Here is a 17,491-nt window from a genome sequence, read left to right on the forward strand (position 1 = left end):
TATGTTCGCAAAAATCCGGAAGCTTGTCGGTTTTGGTAGTTTAGTCTTTCTACAATTCATTTTCCAAGTATCAAGCTATTCTTTTAAAATTTTTTTGCTCTTCTTGCATTGTCTAACTTTGTCGTAATTTATGTCTTAATTTTTTTAGATCATGAAGCAAGCAAAGTGCATTTTTCAACAGACGTCAGTTTGAATACCGAAATCAACATTGTTTGTAAGAACAACGAAGAAATAGATGTACATATAGGGTTATTACAAGAGCACCATACATATGAAATACAATTTCAAGTTCCAAACCGGTTTCCCGATGGTTGGAAGCATCCTGAGGTTTTGGACTCCGAGTTTCGTATTTTGTCAATTGACTCGATAGGTAAGTAAGATTATCCGTATTACATTATTGCTGATTTTATAAACAAGTTAACTTTGATCTGTTTGTTGCTTTCCGGATATTGCACTCTCTGGTCTCCTTTCGTGACTTTGAAACGATTACGTGTTTATTGATCGTTTGTAAGGACATCATATTTTACGTTTGTGATGCATTTATAATCCCTTAGCTGAGCAAAAAGCGATTTAATCATAATATGATTTTAGCTGATTTGTTTTACGATCGTAAATCACGCTTTTATGACGAGGAGTAAGCCTATTGGGTAATTTCCTTCAGGAATTGCTTATCTCATGCATATTATCAAGAAAAGAAAAGTAATCGGTTCTCTTGTTACTGTCAACAAAGTCCACTGTATTATACTTGACCACGTTTTTGTTAAAATGCTAGACATACTCGTGAATGGTGTTGAGAATAACCAAATAAGTTTGAATACTGCAAAATTTGAAGATAGATGAGAGGTTTGCGCTCGCTGATTGGTAAAAAACAAAGAACCTAACAAGCGCATATTTCTTCCTCTAACTTGACTTCTTATCCAATTCTGGATATGAATTTTCAACTTGCTTTCGGTCATTATCCGATGTTTCCGCTTTTTCGTGCCATCTTCAGTGTTGAACAACGCCATGTTTTGAATTAGGATGTTTAATTATCCATTGCGCTTGACAACAGCCATTGTTTTTCTGAAAGAGATCCCAAATGTGCGAAAATCACGCCTAGCGTTAATGTGCGAAAATCAAGCCTAGGGTTAATGTGCGAAAATCACGCCTAGGGTTAGATGACGATATCAAGTAATCAGATTTTTTTGTTACCTGTAAGAAATTCGTACGAACTCAATTTTGTAAGAGAAGTTAACTCTAATAGTTTTTGGAGATATTTAAAAGTTCGGTTTACCAAGTCATTCAACCTGTAGATTGACGTCCACAAACAAACAGACAAACAGATTTTCATATCATTTCACAATGGGTCAACTCAGCAATATAAAATTTTGCGGACTTATGTTAACTCGTGAGGATACGGTAATGCCAATAGCATTCTACTCTGCATATATATCTAAGAAATGAATTTTATTCAACAACTTTTGAAAATAATGAAGAATATCCTCTCCCCTTAAGCACAAACTAAGAAATGAATATCATGTTGTTTCTAATGATGAAAGAAACACTTATTGTTTATGCTGTTGCTGTTTCTTCTAGAGTATAACCGCTATGTATTAACTCTGCCCGTACTATTCAGAAATTTATTCCATTTTTGCCATTTTTATCGAGATTATCATAAAACAGTGCTCCAGAAAATAAAGAAGACGAGACATACTCCCTATTATGATAACATGCTCGTGTCTTTGAAAAGCCGAAGCTTTGGAGGTGCCTTGGAAGATATTCGATTGTTTTCCCTAGAATCTTCAAGTAGATTGCAGTCTTAAAACGTATTAAGGAACAATGTTTCTTAAACGTTTGTGCATTTAGCAAAGAAATATCCTTGAAGCTTATAATGAATCGTTAATTTTGAATAAAACTGTAGATTATTCGAAAAAAAACAAAATTTTGCATGCGGATGTTTTACATGAAGAATCAAAGCTCGTGCTTCAATGATTACACTATAGGGGTCAGCTCGTCAACAAAATTTTGTCGTGAGAAGTTTCATTGTTGATGTGACAGGATTTTGGAATCTTTTCTGGTGTTTGAAGAAAATTACTTTGACATAATTAATGCTTTTGTAGCAAAGACCAACTTATGAATAAAGCAATTAGCTGTTGCACGGAAATTTGATTGTTTGTACCTGTGAGTAAAATTGTTGCATTGAGTCCAAGGACGTTGATATTTTTGTGGAAAGAAAGCAGGCCAGATTGGTATAATCACTCGTGGGTGTTTATTCGAGATCTTTCAAAAGGTTACTGGGCATAAATCAGCAAATTCCAACAGGATTCCATCGGTGGCTGAATCACTGTACTGGTTTCTGTCCGATGCGTATCTTATGTCTCAACTTGTGTCAGTTCTCTATCATCGCAACAATGAGGATTTGCTCATATTAACTTCATCTATTACCTGAAGCATGATCATTGACTTTTGTTAACCTTGTTTTCTACTCCTGGACGAAGAAGGGTTCAATAAGGTTCATAGCCGTGAATTCTATCGATTAACTTGAAGGAACTATGTCCTGATGAACTCTATTCTGATAAACTACAGCTGGATGAGTTATACAATAGGTTGTTGCTTTATGTTCCAACCTGCAATTCTAAACATGCTGTCTAACCTATTTTTTATGTGAACAGTAAAAGGACTGGATATTGCGCCTTCAGCTGAAAGTTTAATGCTGTACAAATGAGATACTTGGTCCGATATATTAAAGATGCAAGGATCCATATATACATTAAATAGAATTTCAGCTAGCAATCATTTTGACCCTTATCATTTAATATAGTCTGAAAGATTTGAACGTAACATAAATATTCACAGTAGATCACAATCAAAGTATGTGTTTTCGTGCCTTTCGTTCAGTTATGTTTTTGCTTGTCACGCAACCTCATATCAAAGTAAATAATCCATAGCTTATTGTGTTAGAAAGCTGTGTTCGGACGCCTTTAGTCACTGTTGAACGTTTTTCATCAAATAAAGATCGGCAGATCACATTAATGCATGGCTCTTTCCAATTTTTAAGACGCCTTTGACAAACATCCTTTTTTCCTCTAGGCAACGTCTTTAATGAGATTATCACTGTTCCTCTTCATCGTCTTCCTCCAACAACAATGATCCACCTGTTCACTCAACTTCTTACTAATTATTTTAGTAATTGCCTTACTTATTAATCGGTAATCAAGATTGTATCTACGATGTCTTCCTTGCCTTTTGAGTGTTTCAGTTTTGCTGGGTAATTTCAAATTCCATACAGAAGTAGTATTCATAATCCTGACTACAACACCTCAATTCTTTACACGAAGACGTGCAAAAGATACTCTACCCCAGAATTCAAATCTTTTTAGAAGTTCTTATTACAAAGCGATAGTTAGCTATTTTCTTAACTACTTCATCGTGCATTTTGAGCCTTAAAAGAGATTTAGTGATTATGATCCTTTAAAAGGCAATCAACGAAAAGATTCAGTGATGATGATCCTTTATACAAGTTAATTTGTTGAACATTTTGATTTAGCCTCGTTTGGGGTAAGAAACCGTGTGGGTAAAAAATCGTCGAAGAAGAGAGTTGGAAATAAGTTGTTTTATCAGGATTTAAAAGGCAATCTACGAAAAGATTGCTTCTGATAGTCAATTCTGTCAGTATATAGGAACGCTGGTTGATATTATTCCTATATTTAAACTTGATGTTGCGAAGTTCTTTTATGGATTTGCTGTCGTTTTATGATCTTGTTTAACGTGCAAAAAACACGGAGCCAGCAAGAGACGATGTTGTGTGACCGTTGTGTCTTGATGAATTTACTGAACTAAATTACAAACAGGGCGTTTACCCATAAAACGAGGGGACGCTGCAAAAGTGTTGTTCATAACGTTACTGTGGGTACGGAGACAATGAAAGGTGTTAATGGCAATGGAAGACATATTACGGTTGGAGAATGATCACTACAAGTATAAAACCATAATTGAAGTTTGAGCTCTCGAATCAAAATCAATATATAGATGGATATAAAAAAGAACACGCAATTGAAAGAACTTTTGAATGTAGCAGATGAACTCCAAAACATTACATGCTGAAACACTTTTCCTCCGACCCTCCTTGGAGTAACTGAGATCAAACAGTAAGCAGAAGCTTATATTCATGTGCAGATCGAAAGCAACGTGAGATCGAGAATTGGGCTTTTGCTTGGTTTTTTGCAACCGCTTACCCCTCGAGCAATTTAAATGTCCAGGTGATCAAACGAACTCTTTTTGTTAACACAAGTCGCTATATTTTATTTCAATGTGAACAGATTGCAAAACACCTCAATGAAAAGAAAATGCAGTGATAATAGTGACTCTTTTGGTATTTCAAGGGCATGCTATAAAGAAGATTTTATAAAGAGAATGGTATGCAAAAATGGTTTGATGAAGATGTTCAAGAAAGACAATAGGATAGTTATGATTTGAAGACGCTGGAAATGTTAAGAAGATGGTTTGAAAAGTATCTTTAGAAGATGCTATTTTGAAGATGTGATTTAGATTACAGAAATTGCGAATAAGGTGTCAAAAAGACTTGAACTAAGAGAACATTCGGTTAAGAAGGATGCTATTCAAAGATGATTTCGTGAAGATGTTGCAAAGACATGGCTGTGACAAAGATGATCTGAAGATATAGCTTTAAAGAAGAATTATCCAAGAAAATCATTTGCTCTTAAGATATATGCAAGATGTACTTAAGGCAATGCTGTGCCGTACTAGATGTAAGGTAGATAACGAGAAAGATGCAATGGATTTACATTAAACGGAATGTCATGTGGATTAACATTCTGAAGAATACTTTAGCTAGCATATCGTGAACATTAACTAGCACATTGTCAGACTACGGGTGATACTCTCCAATGTGCTCTTAAATTTAATGTTTTCTAATTCAGCGACAAACCCCTACATCTTTTTTGCTGATGTACGAGCTAGCTCGCAAAATGCTTTCCTTCTCACTGAAAGATATATCAAAATATTTCTGTTCACGTATTTTGCGTCGTGGTCCAAATTTGGCCCATTGTTGGGATATGGAACGCAATATTGCAGTTGTCATGATTTTTGTTACTTGGCTAACCATTGCAGAATCTATTTTGCTTTAGTGGCGATTGGCCCTTTCCACTTTTTATCCGTTCTCCATCTGATGTATTTTCCCGTGCGGTTTTTGCTTGTTAAGAGTGACAAAATTAATAATACTCAACCTATCATAAGGATTTGATTGTATTTTTCAAGTCAAGAACACCCGTCAATAACATCTTGTCGTATCTCATTGAAAGGACTAGTCTAGGGACGTAGAATTTTCATTCTTGTTATCCCCTAACATGTTCTGTTTTTTTTTCGGTTTTGAGCAAATTCTCCCTCTACGTCTGAGATGTCGAGAACAGTTTGATATGTAGAATATTTTTACCTGTTGCTTTTTATTTTTGAAATGACGATAAGAAAATTAGAGAGGAAAAGGCCCACGTAATTTTCACAGCTTGTTAATGCTATTTGATCGTTTTGTTGACGCTGTTGCAGTCTTAATCTTACCGATCTTCATGATTTTTCACTAGAAAATGAGAGCTTTCAAGAATCATTGTGCGTCATTTCTGCAAAATTCAGCAAGCCCAGACTCGGTTTTTAGTGGGATTAGATTGTAGAAAAAGAGCGTTTTCCAAAGCCATAAAGTAAAAGCGGAATTATGAAAACGTTAAACCAGAAGTTGAGATTGTCGGCTTAGAAAACCAACAAGAAATATTTTTAAAGCAATCATCTTTTGCTGTAAGTCAATTAAACGCATCAATTATAACGCTCAAATCAGGCGCAACAGTTAACATATCTTGGGCTAAATTGAGAGTTTTATGCTGTCCTGGACAGAAAGATCGTCTGTCTAATACGTGATGAAATGATTATCGAACAAACCAAAACAGACTATATTCTAAGAAAATGATGAATTTGCACCATTCTGATGCGAGCTGAATTTATATACCTGTCTTCAAACTGGTAAATCTGCTAAGAATGAGTGTTAAATGCAAATTCTCCTCAATGCTTTTATCTGAATATCCTTTGTCTGCTTGAGATGATATGACTTTGTCAGTAGCTAAACATACTTCCAGAATACAATACAAAATGATTTCTATTGAGAGACAGTGTACGTCATCTCCTTAAGTGTCTTCGGCAGTTTGTAGAACTAATTCTTGCAGAGTTTAGTCTATAAGCTATACAATTGTAGAGTTGTCTTAGCTAGCAGGCTACTTTTAATGATCATTATCTTTTGAACCTAGCTTTTATCTGTTTCATTTTGTCTGTAAAGACGTTGGTAGTTCATTACCATGTTACAATATCTCTGATGTGATAGTGGCAACAAACCAAGGTAGACACTGGTACCATACTATGCTGGAATAGAAAGGCATACTTCAAGGAGTATTAAGAATCTAGGATTCCTAACAAGCTGTCTGCAAATTGCTAATCGACAATAGAAATCAGGACATGTAACCACTGCAACGTCTCATCGTCCTGTACTGTAGCTTCCGGTAATTGGATCAAGTACTATACACCTTTACTCCTTGGTGAAATAGATGGCCGAACAGTGGTCGAACGACCATCTCCTTCACTGAGGCTCTGGCACCCAGAGTACCACATTTGACCAGCTTCAAAGATCATTTAAAAGCCTGCTAAATCCAGAAGTCATCCAGAAAGCAAAACTTCATAAGATGTCAAACGAACTTAATAAATCAAGATCATTCAAGTGAAAAAAGTACCAAAAAATCGCACGATAGTTTAGAAAAAAATCAAAATCAAGTTGATCATATTCGCTCTTGATACTCACTATCGACTGTTGACCTTGAAATGCAGTAAGCAGTTTGTTGCATATTATGAACCCGAGATATAAAAGAAGAACGATATGTGCCCAGCTTTGATACGAACTTAAGGATACAGAAAGGTGATGTTCTTCCCATGAGTTTGAATTAGATGTTGCATCTTATTGGCACATTCCCGATACTAGTTGACTTTGGCATCTACTTGACTGACCTGACCTTGATCATTTTTCTGTTCTGGTGGCTTCAGTTGCATGTGGTATTTTTGCGAGCATAGTTGTCCTTGTCTCGTCTTATGCATCCTACTGTGGCAAAATTCAAAGCAGTGCAACACATGACTGTTAAAAGCTCCAACATCAGCAAGAACGTTTAGATCCCTTTGATGAGAATATTGCTTTATTTGATTTCTGCAATCTCTGTCCCTTATTGTCAATTCTGAATCTTCCATGCACCGAAAGGTTTTTCCTTTCAGAACACTCCCCTCTGTTAAGTGGCTAGTTCCAGCATTGGTTGGAAGCAAAAATTCAACATTATCTTAGGTCCACTGGAAGCCTTATTGCCTTAATTGAAAATGATGCTTTCCTTCTCTTTGTGTCAGAAGGTCCTTTAAATCTAGTCAAAAATAGCCAGTACAAACTTTGCCTGATAGACGTGGAATATTTTAAAGAAATATCCTTCACGACTAGTGAGCAAGTAGCCATAGAGCTTTTTTGTGTCCCCTTATTTTCTAAGAAAACGAACGGAAACATTATTATATGATCTCCTTTTAGATAAGAATCGACTTCTTGTCACCGTGGAATGGAGATGTACCATGGAGGGTAAATCAAAGAAAAGATTAACACTACACTCAAGAGATGGGGCTAAGCACATGAAGATATGTATAGATGCTCGTGTTATGGGCAAAACCAAAGGAACGCCAATGCTTAAAAACGGTATTAAGTGCATTCATGTCCCAGACGATACTGTGTCTGAATCAAGTGATTGGCAAGGATTCGACTAATTCTAGTATTAGTGCACTTTTAGTATATATATATATATATATATATATACACCTTATTTTACTTAGTTTTGTAAAAAAGTTGTTACCTTGCAAACTTCTTTGATAATTTTTACTAAACATAAATTAGTTGAAATTTTCAAACTACGTAGAACAAATTCTTATAATGTGTACAGGGCCTTATACAACAGGTAGATGGTTGGCACCGGATTCAGGCCTGCAGTTTATCAAAGTTTCAAATGAATATCTTTGCCTCTACCTTTCCTCATCTTCTGCTGTGTTTCTTCTGCATTTCCTGGACGTCTTTTTCTTTTCTAGAGATCCCCTTGCTTTTTGTATTTCGGCTCAAATCTCTTCATAACATACCACTCTGTTACCATTTGAACGTCCAGTCTGATAATTCATTAAACTTATCCATTGCAAGATATCTTCTACCAGACACGACTCCTACTAGATACTTTTCTTTAACTTATTAGTAAGATTGTGTAGGTCCGATCATTTTCTGCAGCCTCTATCTTAAGTTTGTCCACCACTACTTCAATTTTCTAGTTAGCCATTATTTTTTTAATTGCAAGAAAGATCATGTCATGTACATGTCATCAACCACCTACTCGCGAAATTTTGCTCACCACAGCCTACATTTTCTCAACTGTTTTTCTACTCGCGACATTTCTCTCCGACTCTCCCCAGAACCTACCCATTCACCACTATTATGCTACTAACTATTACTGAGCCATTCACTACAAAATGATAGCTTCCCTCTATTTTCCTGCTAACCTTAACGTACCTAGTCACAGCTATTTCCAGCTTATCACTTAACACATACAAATTGCCTAGGCTCTACCTACTGATAACTATTCTCCTATTTTACATGACTTACCCGCCACAACGTGCATACTCACCTCTGTATATGGATTCACCACTACGTACTTAACATATGTTAACACACCATAGAATGTCACCATAAGTTCGACCTTATCATAAATACTTAGTTGTTCAGTTGTCCTTTCGTACAAATTCGTTCGTTTCTTCATTAGATTCTTCGTTCTTGTATCAATTGCTGCATATGAGAAGCAATTATCATTGTAATATATTCTAGGTAACAATATTGTAGGTTCACAAGATCAAATTCCTGTAGCTACTAAAAATCGCTAGAAAGTGCATTTGTCTGTTCCAACAACAATCTTTTTCGCAACAGAATCCAGATGTTATCAGACTTACTTGAAACAATAGATTGACTTAATTAGATATATCAACGTTTTCGCCTCAGCTATCGCTTTTCAGTGTGACACATGCTAGTAGTTCACAGAAGATTGTGATTATTTATGATAAATAACGCATGCGCAAAGATACCATTGTTGTGTTCATTTGCCTGTAGTACTGTCTTGGAATGTCTAAAATCTACAGTTATTCAACCCTAAAGATGTCAGATATTCGACTTTTTATAGGATATTTTTCCGTTATTGTGCTCAATTGTAACGCTGCTCAGTTTATGCTGGGTTGTTATCGATGAAAACGTAGTGATTGTAACCATTAGAACGACATTGGATCACCCAAACCTCATTTATCCTTTCGGCCAACCATTGAGAGGATAGACTGTCTTTTAATGGTCGGTCAATATTACGTCACTGTAAGGTATGGATGAATATATGTGGATACGCCTTTACAGCTTATTTTGTTTTGATTTATTGTTGTTAAGGGGCAAAGCTTTGCTCTGAATTCGAGTCTTACGCGGATACGCGGATACATAGCTTGTTTGTAGCGAGTAATACAAATAACATAAATGAAGAAACTACTCAAATCTGTTCTCATTGTAGTACAGAATGACAAGGTATATAAGCTAAAATGTGTTTTGATCTCCAGGTTTATTTTGGGCTCTAAATGAGTTATAGATTAGAGGCTTCAGCATGGCCAAGATGTGCCGCTTTTACTAGACCCTTTACTGCTATTAAAAAAAGCCTCACTTGCAACAGTTTACTTCAAAGCCACGAGCAAAAAACTTCCTTGAATGTTAGTTTTTGAAAACCGATTTTACTGTCTAGCTAGGTACCCCAGATTATCATAATTTTTCAAGTTTTTCTTTGAAACAATCAAATGCAAATCTAGTGAGTTATGGGCGGGGAAGCACCCTGTGCTCATGTGGCCATATCTCAGCGAGTTTGTAACTCATTCAAATGATTTTTCTCATTTGGGAATATTTCGTAATGCTCTTCAAGGTTATATGTTCGAATTTGAAAAAACCTAAAAATTGATTATTGTTACGTCTTCACTTTTGGAATTCTATTCTATATGATACATTTTGCAAAGCATGTTTCTCATATTCTCTGTCGCTTTCTTGCATTTTTCTTGTTCAAACCTACTCATTGAATTATTTTCCGAGTATCTAAAGATTGTAGCCTAATTTTGCCAATTTTCACTGAGTTAAGGTTACGGTAAACGTTTCTGACACGATATTTGGTTTTCTCTCCCTAGAAGCAAAACTATTGACGCAATTAGATTAAACTATACATCATTCGATGCACAAGAATGTGGCGATTCCAACCATATCAAAATAATTGGCAAATATCGTAAGATGATACTTTCCAGGCAAATTTAGTGCTTAAATGAGTGTACTATTTTGTACCCTTGTGTTTGCGGCCAAAACGCATTGTAAAGTGGGGCCAAAATTTAATGATTGTGTTTGTATTAAAAAGGCCGCCACCATGGTTGGCGGCAAGAAAAATTTTAGGTTATAATAATCTAGGGATGGCCGGAAACTGCATCTAAAATAGAATTTGACGGGAGAAAAGCTAACGGTTCCATAGCTTTATCTATTTTAATGTCGACATGAAAAGAAAGGGTCTTCCAAAGTTTTAAAATTATCTTAGCATAACAGCGAATAATCAACCTTTTTACAAATGAATGAAACTAAAATATTTTTCTGAGATAAAGCGCTCGGCGGGCCGGGTAAAAACTTGCTGCGGGCCGGAATTGGCCCGCGAGCTGGAGTTTAAGAATGGCTGCTTTAGTTCATGCAGGGCCTGCCAAGTAATACGTGTTAACAATTATCCTGCAGAGTTTAAAGTGTCAGAGACGCAGGTACACTAAAGGAGGACCTGCTTAGATAGGGTCAAGCTTGTTTAGTGGTCAAAAATGAACTTGAATCTCAACTATTTCTCAAAGTACTAAATAGTAATACAATAGTGTTTTACTTATGGTACTAAAAATTTTATATCTTGGTCCTTGAAGTTAACGGCAGGTTGGGAATTGATAAACCTCTCATAAATCTTGTTTTTTGCTAGCTACAGTTTTTTTGGTGAAAAGCTTAACTTTCTGTAAGGAAGTGATTGTACTGTTTTGTATCCTGCAGTTTTTTTGAGATTGCTTAGACGTCAATATCCTGATGCAGAGGTTTTTCCGGTTGACTGTATTTGCCAGATTCAAAAAAGATGATTTTTTGCCATCTCATTTATTTTGCACAGTTTATCCCACGCACTCAAGGTGGTCCATCCTGTTTACTAGCTGATTTAGATTTCCACCCATTCATCGTCTTCTAATGATAAGCAACATCTGTCTGCAAAGATTTCACGCGCTCATTCTCCTCATTAAGCAACATCTGTCTACTCAGAATTTTTAGATTCTTATCAATCCTCTTCCTGTATCAAGTACAAATATTTTCAGCGGATATCATTTCGTACAATAAACTTCGGCGAAAATATATCACATTTTTTTGAATTTCAGACAAATAAATTTTTGGATAATTGTTGACCAGTCTTTTGGATGTTTCAAGCAAAACTACATCAAATTACTGATTCACACATGATTTGTAAGATTGCTATTGAGCTTTGAAGAAACTTTGAAGAATTTCTGACTCCTGAAAATGTGGCAACGTTAAGAAACTTTCAGTCCCGAAGTGGCTCAAAATTCTTAGGGACTTTTGATAGACAATGAGAACGATGTTGTTATTAATTCGAGTCGGTGGTCCAATAAGATTGAAAAAACGACTGTTTTCAAAAATTTATAATTTGACGATTTATAGTTCAAAAAATAGATTTGAAAAATTGGAAAGTCGAAATTTTGCTGACCGTGCATTTTTCATGCTTCCGAAAACGCGACTTTGGGTCATTTGCCAGAATGTTCCGAAGGCTTAGAATAGTCAGTGGCCTTTACTTTTATGATTTAAACTTGTTGTTTGAAGGCCAAGTAAGCGGACATGTTAACATTAACCATTGTCTTAGTCCATCCATTTCTGAGTTGCTTTATGTTCTTTCCCTAAAGCCACATAGATAAAATATACGACTGTTTATTTGTTTCTCTATAATAGTTGATGCCCATTATGCATGTGTGAATGGTGAATTGAGTTTGCTTCAGCCAGTAGACCCAAATGGGCAATAGATAAGCGACGTGTTTGGTTATCTTTCAAAACCAAACTTATTTGATCATGAAATGCTTTGTTTTATTTTTGTAGTTTATCAGGACCATACAACCATGACATATAAAAAAATTTTAATTAGAACAGGACAGTTTTGATAGAGGCTGATTGACGTTTTTGCTTTACTGGCTATGTTTTCTGTGATTTCCACAAGGTTGAATCCTAGGTACCTTGCTGTTTATCCTGTGACACGGTCTTGAATTATACTTTGTTATCAAAGCAGTATCTACTTTTGATAACTAAATCTTGCATTCACAAAATGGCTATTCTTTTTGCAAGGATAACTTTGATGTACAGTTTCAGAATTCTTAGGAAAACTTTTTGATTTGTCGATAAGCCTTTTTGGAAGGTACAAGATTACCACTTGCAGGCTTATGAGTATCCTTTTCCTTCTCTTTCCCAATGAGAGCCTGAAGCTTTGTTTTTGATTGAACAAATAATCGACATTTACTTTCCCATTGAAGTACTTAACATTCTGCTGGTATGTCAGAGGTACCGCGTTATTATATCGGAAATGTAATGTTTCTGATCACGACTTAACACATGAGTCCACGTTTTAATGCTTGCATTGTGGTGAACAAGCTATTGGTAATAGATCCACGCAGAATAGATAGACCAGGCGGAGAATAGGGGAATGGTCGCCCGAGAGCAAAATTTATGGGTCTAAGTGCTCAAATCGAGGGTGCTGGTTTCGAAAATCGATGTTATACGGAGATTTTGGGGGGCCATCAGCCTCTTTTTCGTGTTTGAAGTCTCGTTTTGCGTAAATGAAGGTACTCAACGAGAAAACAGTTTGAATGGAAATAAGTTAAAATTTTAAAGTTGATTAAGCATTTTTCTTGTGCATAAATGTTTAAAATTAAATTTTGGTCTGTTAAGGGGGTGCAAAAGCCTCGTTTTCATGAGGAAATTGCGTAATCTTAATGTTTTTATGCTTAAATAGACATCTAAAAAGTTTAATACATCTCTTGATGGGACTAATTTTTGAACTGTCGTCCATAGGAACTATGCAGAGCTATTCATTACTAACTGATAAATACTAACGGATCATCTAAATAAACAAAGTTTAATCGCTTCAAAGTTCCTCAAGATCGCCTTCTGAGTCGCTGCACACGACGCTCTAAGTACAGCTCTTTTTTACTTCAGCTTGGCTTAGCGAAAGTTCCCAGGTATGTTTTTGGTTACAAGCACCACACTGTCGATAGAATCCTCATTCGTCCCAACCATCATCTATCTACTAGGAAGCCAAATTGAAATATCAAACCGTCAGCTTGTCTCAAAACCATAGCGATATAGTTTGCACGCAAAATATGAAATCTTGTGTTTTCTTTTCATGGCGGCAGAAGATGCTCTGATCTCTTTTTCCTTTCGAACTTCTGCACAAGCAACTTATGTCGGAGGGGATTTTCTCAAGATGCTCTTTGAATTCTCAAAAATACACAAAAAAAGTATAACTGGAAGCATAGTTATAGCAAGAAAAAGCGTGCAGGTCAAGAAATGCTTTCTTTTTCTAGACCTCGTGATACCATGCCTATTTTTTACTTTGTTTTCCAGTACAGTTATCTATGAGAATCATTGCCCTGCCCAATACAGGAGACAAGAACATTGTTAGAATGTGATGTTAATAGCCCAGTCTTTGAGAACTTCAACATGATCCTTTGTAACTTTTGTACACTTAAATTTGTGTGAAAAGATCACTGTCCGGCCAATTAGTTGACTACAATCCTTAATAGTTGCAAACTGAAAAGGATTAAACAACATTTCTTTGCTTTCTTCGCTGTTGTGGAAGCTGTTGAAGTCATATAGCATGTCGAGTATCGACACAAGTGCAAGTGGATAAGACACCGTTGTCTCAAGATCAACACCTGTATCGTGCTTGTTAGAGTGGACAACTGAAGGCCAATAATTTCTCTCTAAAAGCTCTTTTTTCCTTCCTTTAATCTTCAGCTTAATTTTCACTGACGAATCCTTTAAGCCTGGTTCCCACTTGGTCGTTTGGGTCGTTTGGGTCGTTGGAAAATACCCAAACGACTGAAAAGACACAGTGGGAACGGACCTGCCAACGACACAAAATACCCGAAAGACTCAAACGACAGTTGTCGCAGAGATAGAAAAATTTCTATCTCCGCGACCCAAAATACCCACGCATGAATGATTTTTGCAAGTGGAAACCGACAAACGACTCAAACGACTCAAACGACCCACGCTTTAGTAACTTTTTCTTCAAGAATAGGAGATCCTCTTGTAACCGCGTGTTTGACTAGAACAAGAACAAGATAGCTGAATATTTCACAGAAAGCTATATGGAAAAGTTCAAAAATACGAGTGCTATTATAACAATTACTGGAAAGAGTTTAAAAATAAATACAAAAATATCAAATCATGGCAAGCTATTGCACTGAAATTTAGTGATCTAACATCGTCGTCTGTACAAAGTCACCAGAGGTAGAAATAGTTTACTTTGCAACACCAGTTGTTGTTTATCAAATGCTACCATCGTTTCTTCCACGCATGCCGCCAAAATTAAATGAGCGACGCATGGTGCAAGCAATGAACAGCATCAACAACAAACGACTCAAAAGACTCAAACGACCAAGTGGAAACCAATGAGTTCTTTGGGTCGTTCGTGTCTTTCAGGAACGACTCTAACGACTCAAACGACCCAAACGACCAAGTGGGAACCAGGCTTTAAGGCTGCAACGACTTTGTTTCCAGTATCTTTTGAAAAAAGAAAACAAGTATTTTCGAGGGCACCATCAGTTCCGTCAGTTTTCGAGGGCACCGTTCGGTTTATTACTCTCAGGTTTTAGACAATCCCGACAACACTCTCAGGTGTACCCAAGCTCATTCGGAAGACCTTTGAGAAAGAGGTGGTCTTCTAAAAGGTTAAAAGCAGTATAACAGGAGTTCCTCAAGGATCTCTTTTTTCGTTCAAACTTCATAATGAATCATAGTGTAGCAGAGCAGGAACTCCTGTTATATTGCAATAAAGAACTTACAATGAAGATAATAAGGCTAAAATGGACAATGATTCGAATAAAACTGATAGAGTTTTTATTTTTAAAGATTGTTGAAAAATAAACGGTCCAACTCCTCGAATATAAACCAAAGATACATGATTTGAGAATTTTGCTCATGAGATTTCTTTTTCCATACTGGAGGTATCAAGCCAGTTTACTTCACTAAAGAGGTTGGAAATGATGATGTCATGGGTTTGAATTTGAACAGAATAGTGAACAGAAATGTGAAAAATCGATTGAAAATCGGTAGAGACTGTTTATTATATGGCCAGTAAAAACATCAGAATCTTACTAAAGAATTTCTGTTGCATCAGCTTTGTTTATGTGAAGACGAGATTACAGTGACCCTTGGTAGAAAATATGGCCTTTGCTCATGCAGCAAGTTTTTGGAAGATCGAACTCTTCTTCATTTGTTCGTTCATAGTGCAGTTTTTAGCTAGACCGAAAAAAAGACCAACGAGGAAATCCTTCAAACCATATTTTTTGCAGCCATAGACTTGAAAAGATCTTACTGACTGGCATGATGTTTCGCCTAATAGGAAGAGGCAGACCAAAACCCCGCTACATGGGAATGACGGAGGCAACGAGACTGGCACAGGACCGGGATTGTTGGAGAGACATGGTACAGAGGGCCACGGCTGGTCGGGACCAACCATCTGTTGTTGATGATGATGATGATGATGATGATGATGATGATGATGATGATGATGATGATGATGATGATGATGATGATGATGATGATGATGATGATGATGATGATGATGATGATGATGATGATGATGATGATGATGATGATGATGATGATGATGATGATGATGATGATGATGATGATGATGATGATGATGATGATGATGATGATGATGATGATGATGATGACGATGACGATGACGATGACGATGATGATGATGATGATGATGATGATGATGATGATGATGATGATGATGATGATGATGATACAGAAATTCTGAAATACAGAAATTTCCGTATGTTTTCTGACATACCACTTGTTGGATATTGACCTTCTTGGCCGATGATATAACATTTAATATTCTTACACAAAGTTGTAGGGCAATAATAAGATTGAGCAATGCTTTATTTAGTAACGTTTTTAAAGCTTTAGAGATGTAGCCATAAAACTAGAAATAATAGATTCTAATTTGATTGATAACCTGGGTATGACCATGTCCTGGGTAGGACCTTAAACTGCATCCAGTGGTGAGACTTTAGTTCGGGAGTTCTTGAGCCTCGGATGGCAGCCCACCTAGGTGAAGGAAAGCTCCAATCTCAAATCCTGTTTTAAATTTATCATGGAGTGACCAGTTGAAACATGGCACTCTTTGATCTCAAATTTTGGTTATTTTGATGATAAAAAAGGTAATAACTGATTTTTAGTATGTGATTAAAAAGATCATTCTTTTATTATTGCAAGTCATAAGTATTTATTAGAAAGTAGTCTATATTGAAGATTAATATGAAATATTAATGTACAGATTTGGCTTTTCTTTGTTAACACGCAAAACATATATTATTCAAGGCTCATGGCAAATTCCTTGTTCAACCATGTGCTTCATGACAAAAGCGTCGTTTAAAAGAGCAACTTTAACGTATTTTTGTTTACGTGATGACAAAAATAAGCAAAACGCTACCTCGAGTACCTAAATAATGTTTTCGGGACATCAAGAGATTTCTGAAATACATAGAGAAAGTGAATATATGTTGAGTGATTGATGAATTCATTTTGTAATTATTTGAAATTTTTTGAAACGAATTTTAATGTGTCGATGACAGTGTACTCAAACTTGTTTTGCAGTGACACTTATTCGAATTTCCGGCTTTTCGAACCAACTCTTATTTTCATCCCAGTCAATTATCACGTTCACGGTTTTATCTTCAAATTGAAACTCAGCTCCCTGGCAAACTTGCCTTTAGAAGACAATTTTCGTAAGTTCCGATATCAAAGTAATCACTAAAGGCTACGTAAAAGCAAAAACTCTAGCAAATTGATTTTTGCCATAATAATTTGGTCCTGCTTAGGAAGCACTTCAAGTGTTGCATATACCCTGATAGACACGCCTTGTTGGCCGAGTCAAGTCAACGAAAGAGGTTCTTCATTTCTGTTATACTTTCTGAGATATTAATGAATAATTATGGAGGTAAGATGCATGTTCGGGATGTTTTAGTAGCGAACCTTTGTATAAATTTCCTTTTTCTCTAGTTTTTGTTCAGCATTGCACACTTTTAG

General features: G+C 36.2%; 1 protein-coding gene across 2 annotated transcripts in view; it reads left to right on the forward strand.

Annotated features, from left to right (window-relative positions):
• LOC135695822 (adipose-secreted signaling protein) overlaps positions 1–17,491 on the forward strand; it is a 52,442-nt gene that overhangs the window by 6,584 nt on the left and 28,367 nt on the right. The window contains exons 3-4 of one of the 2 annotated variants that reach the window (XM_065215005.2): positions 149–370; positions 7,592–12,322. In XM_065215005.2, the coding sequence (XP_065071077.1) occupies positions 149–370; positions 7,592–7,821 (452 nt within the window). In that variant the 3' untranslated portion in view covers positions 7,822–12,322. Of the gene's footprint in view, positions 1–148; positions 371–7,591; positions 12,323–17,491 lie in introns of those variants that run through there. The other variant, XR_010517301.2, reaches the window with a different exon arrangement.

This window comes from Rhopilema esculentum, chromosome 14 (genome assembly GCF_057945365.1).
Source record: "Rhopilema esculentum isolate cy_ngs chromosome 14, ASM5794536v1, whole genome shotgun sequence".
Classification (NCBI taxonomy): Eukaryota; Metazoa; Cnidaria; class Scyphozoa; order Rhizostomeae; family Rhizostomatidae; genus Rhopilema; species Rhopilema esculentum.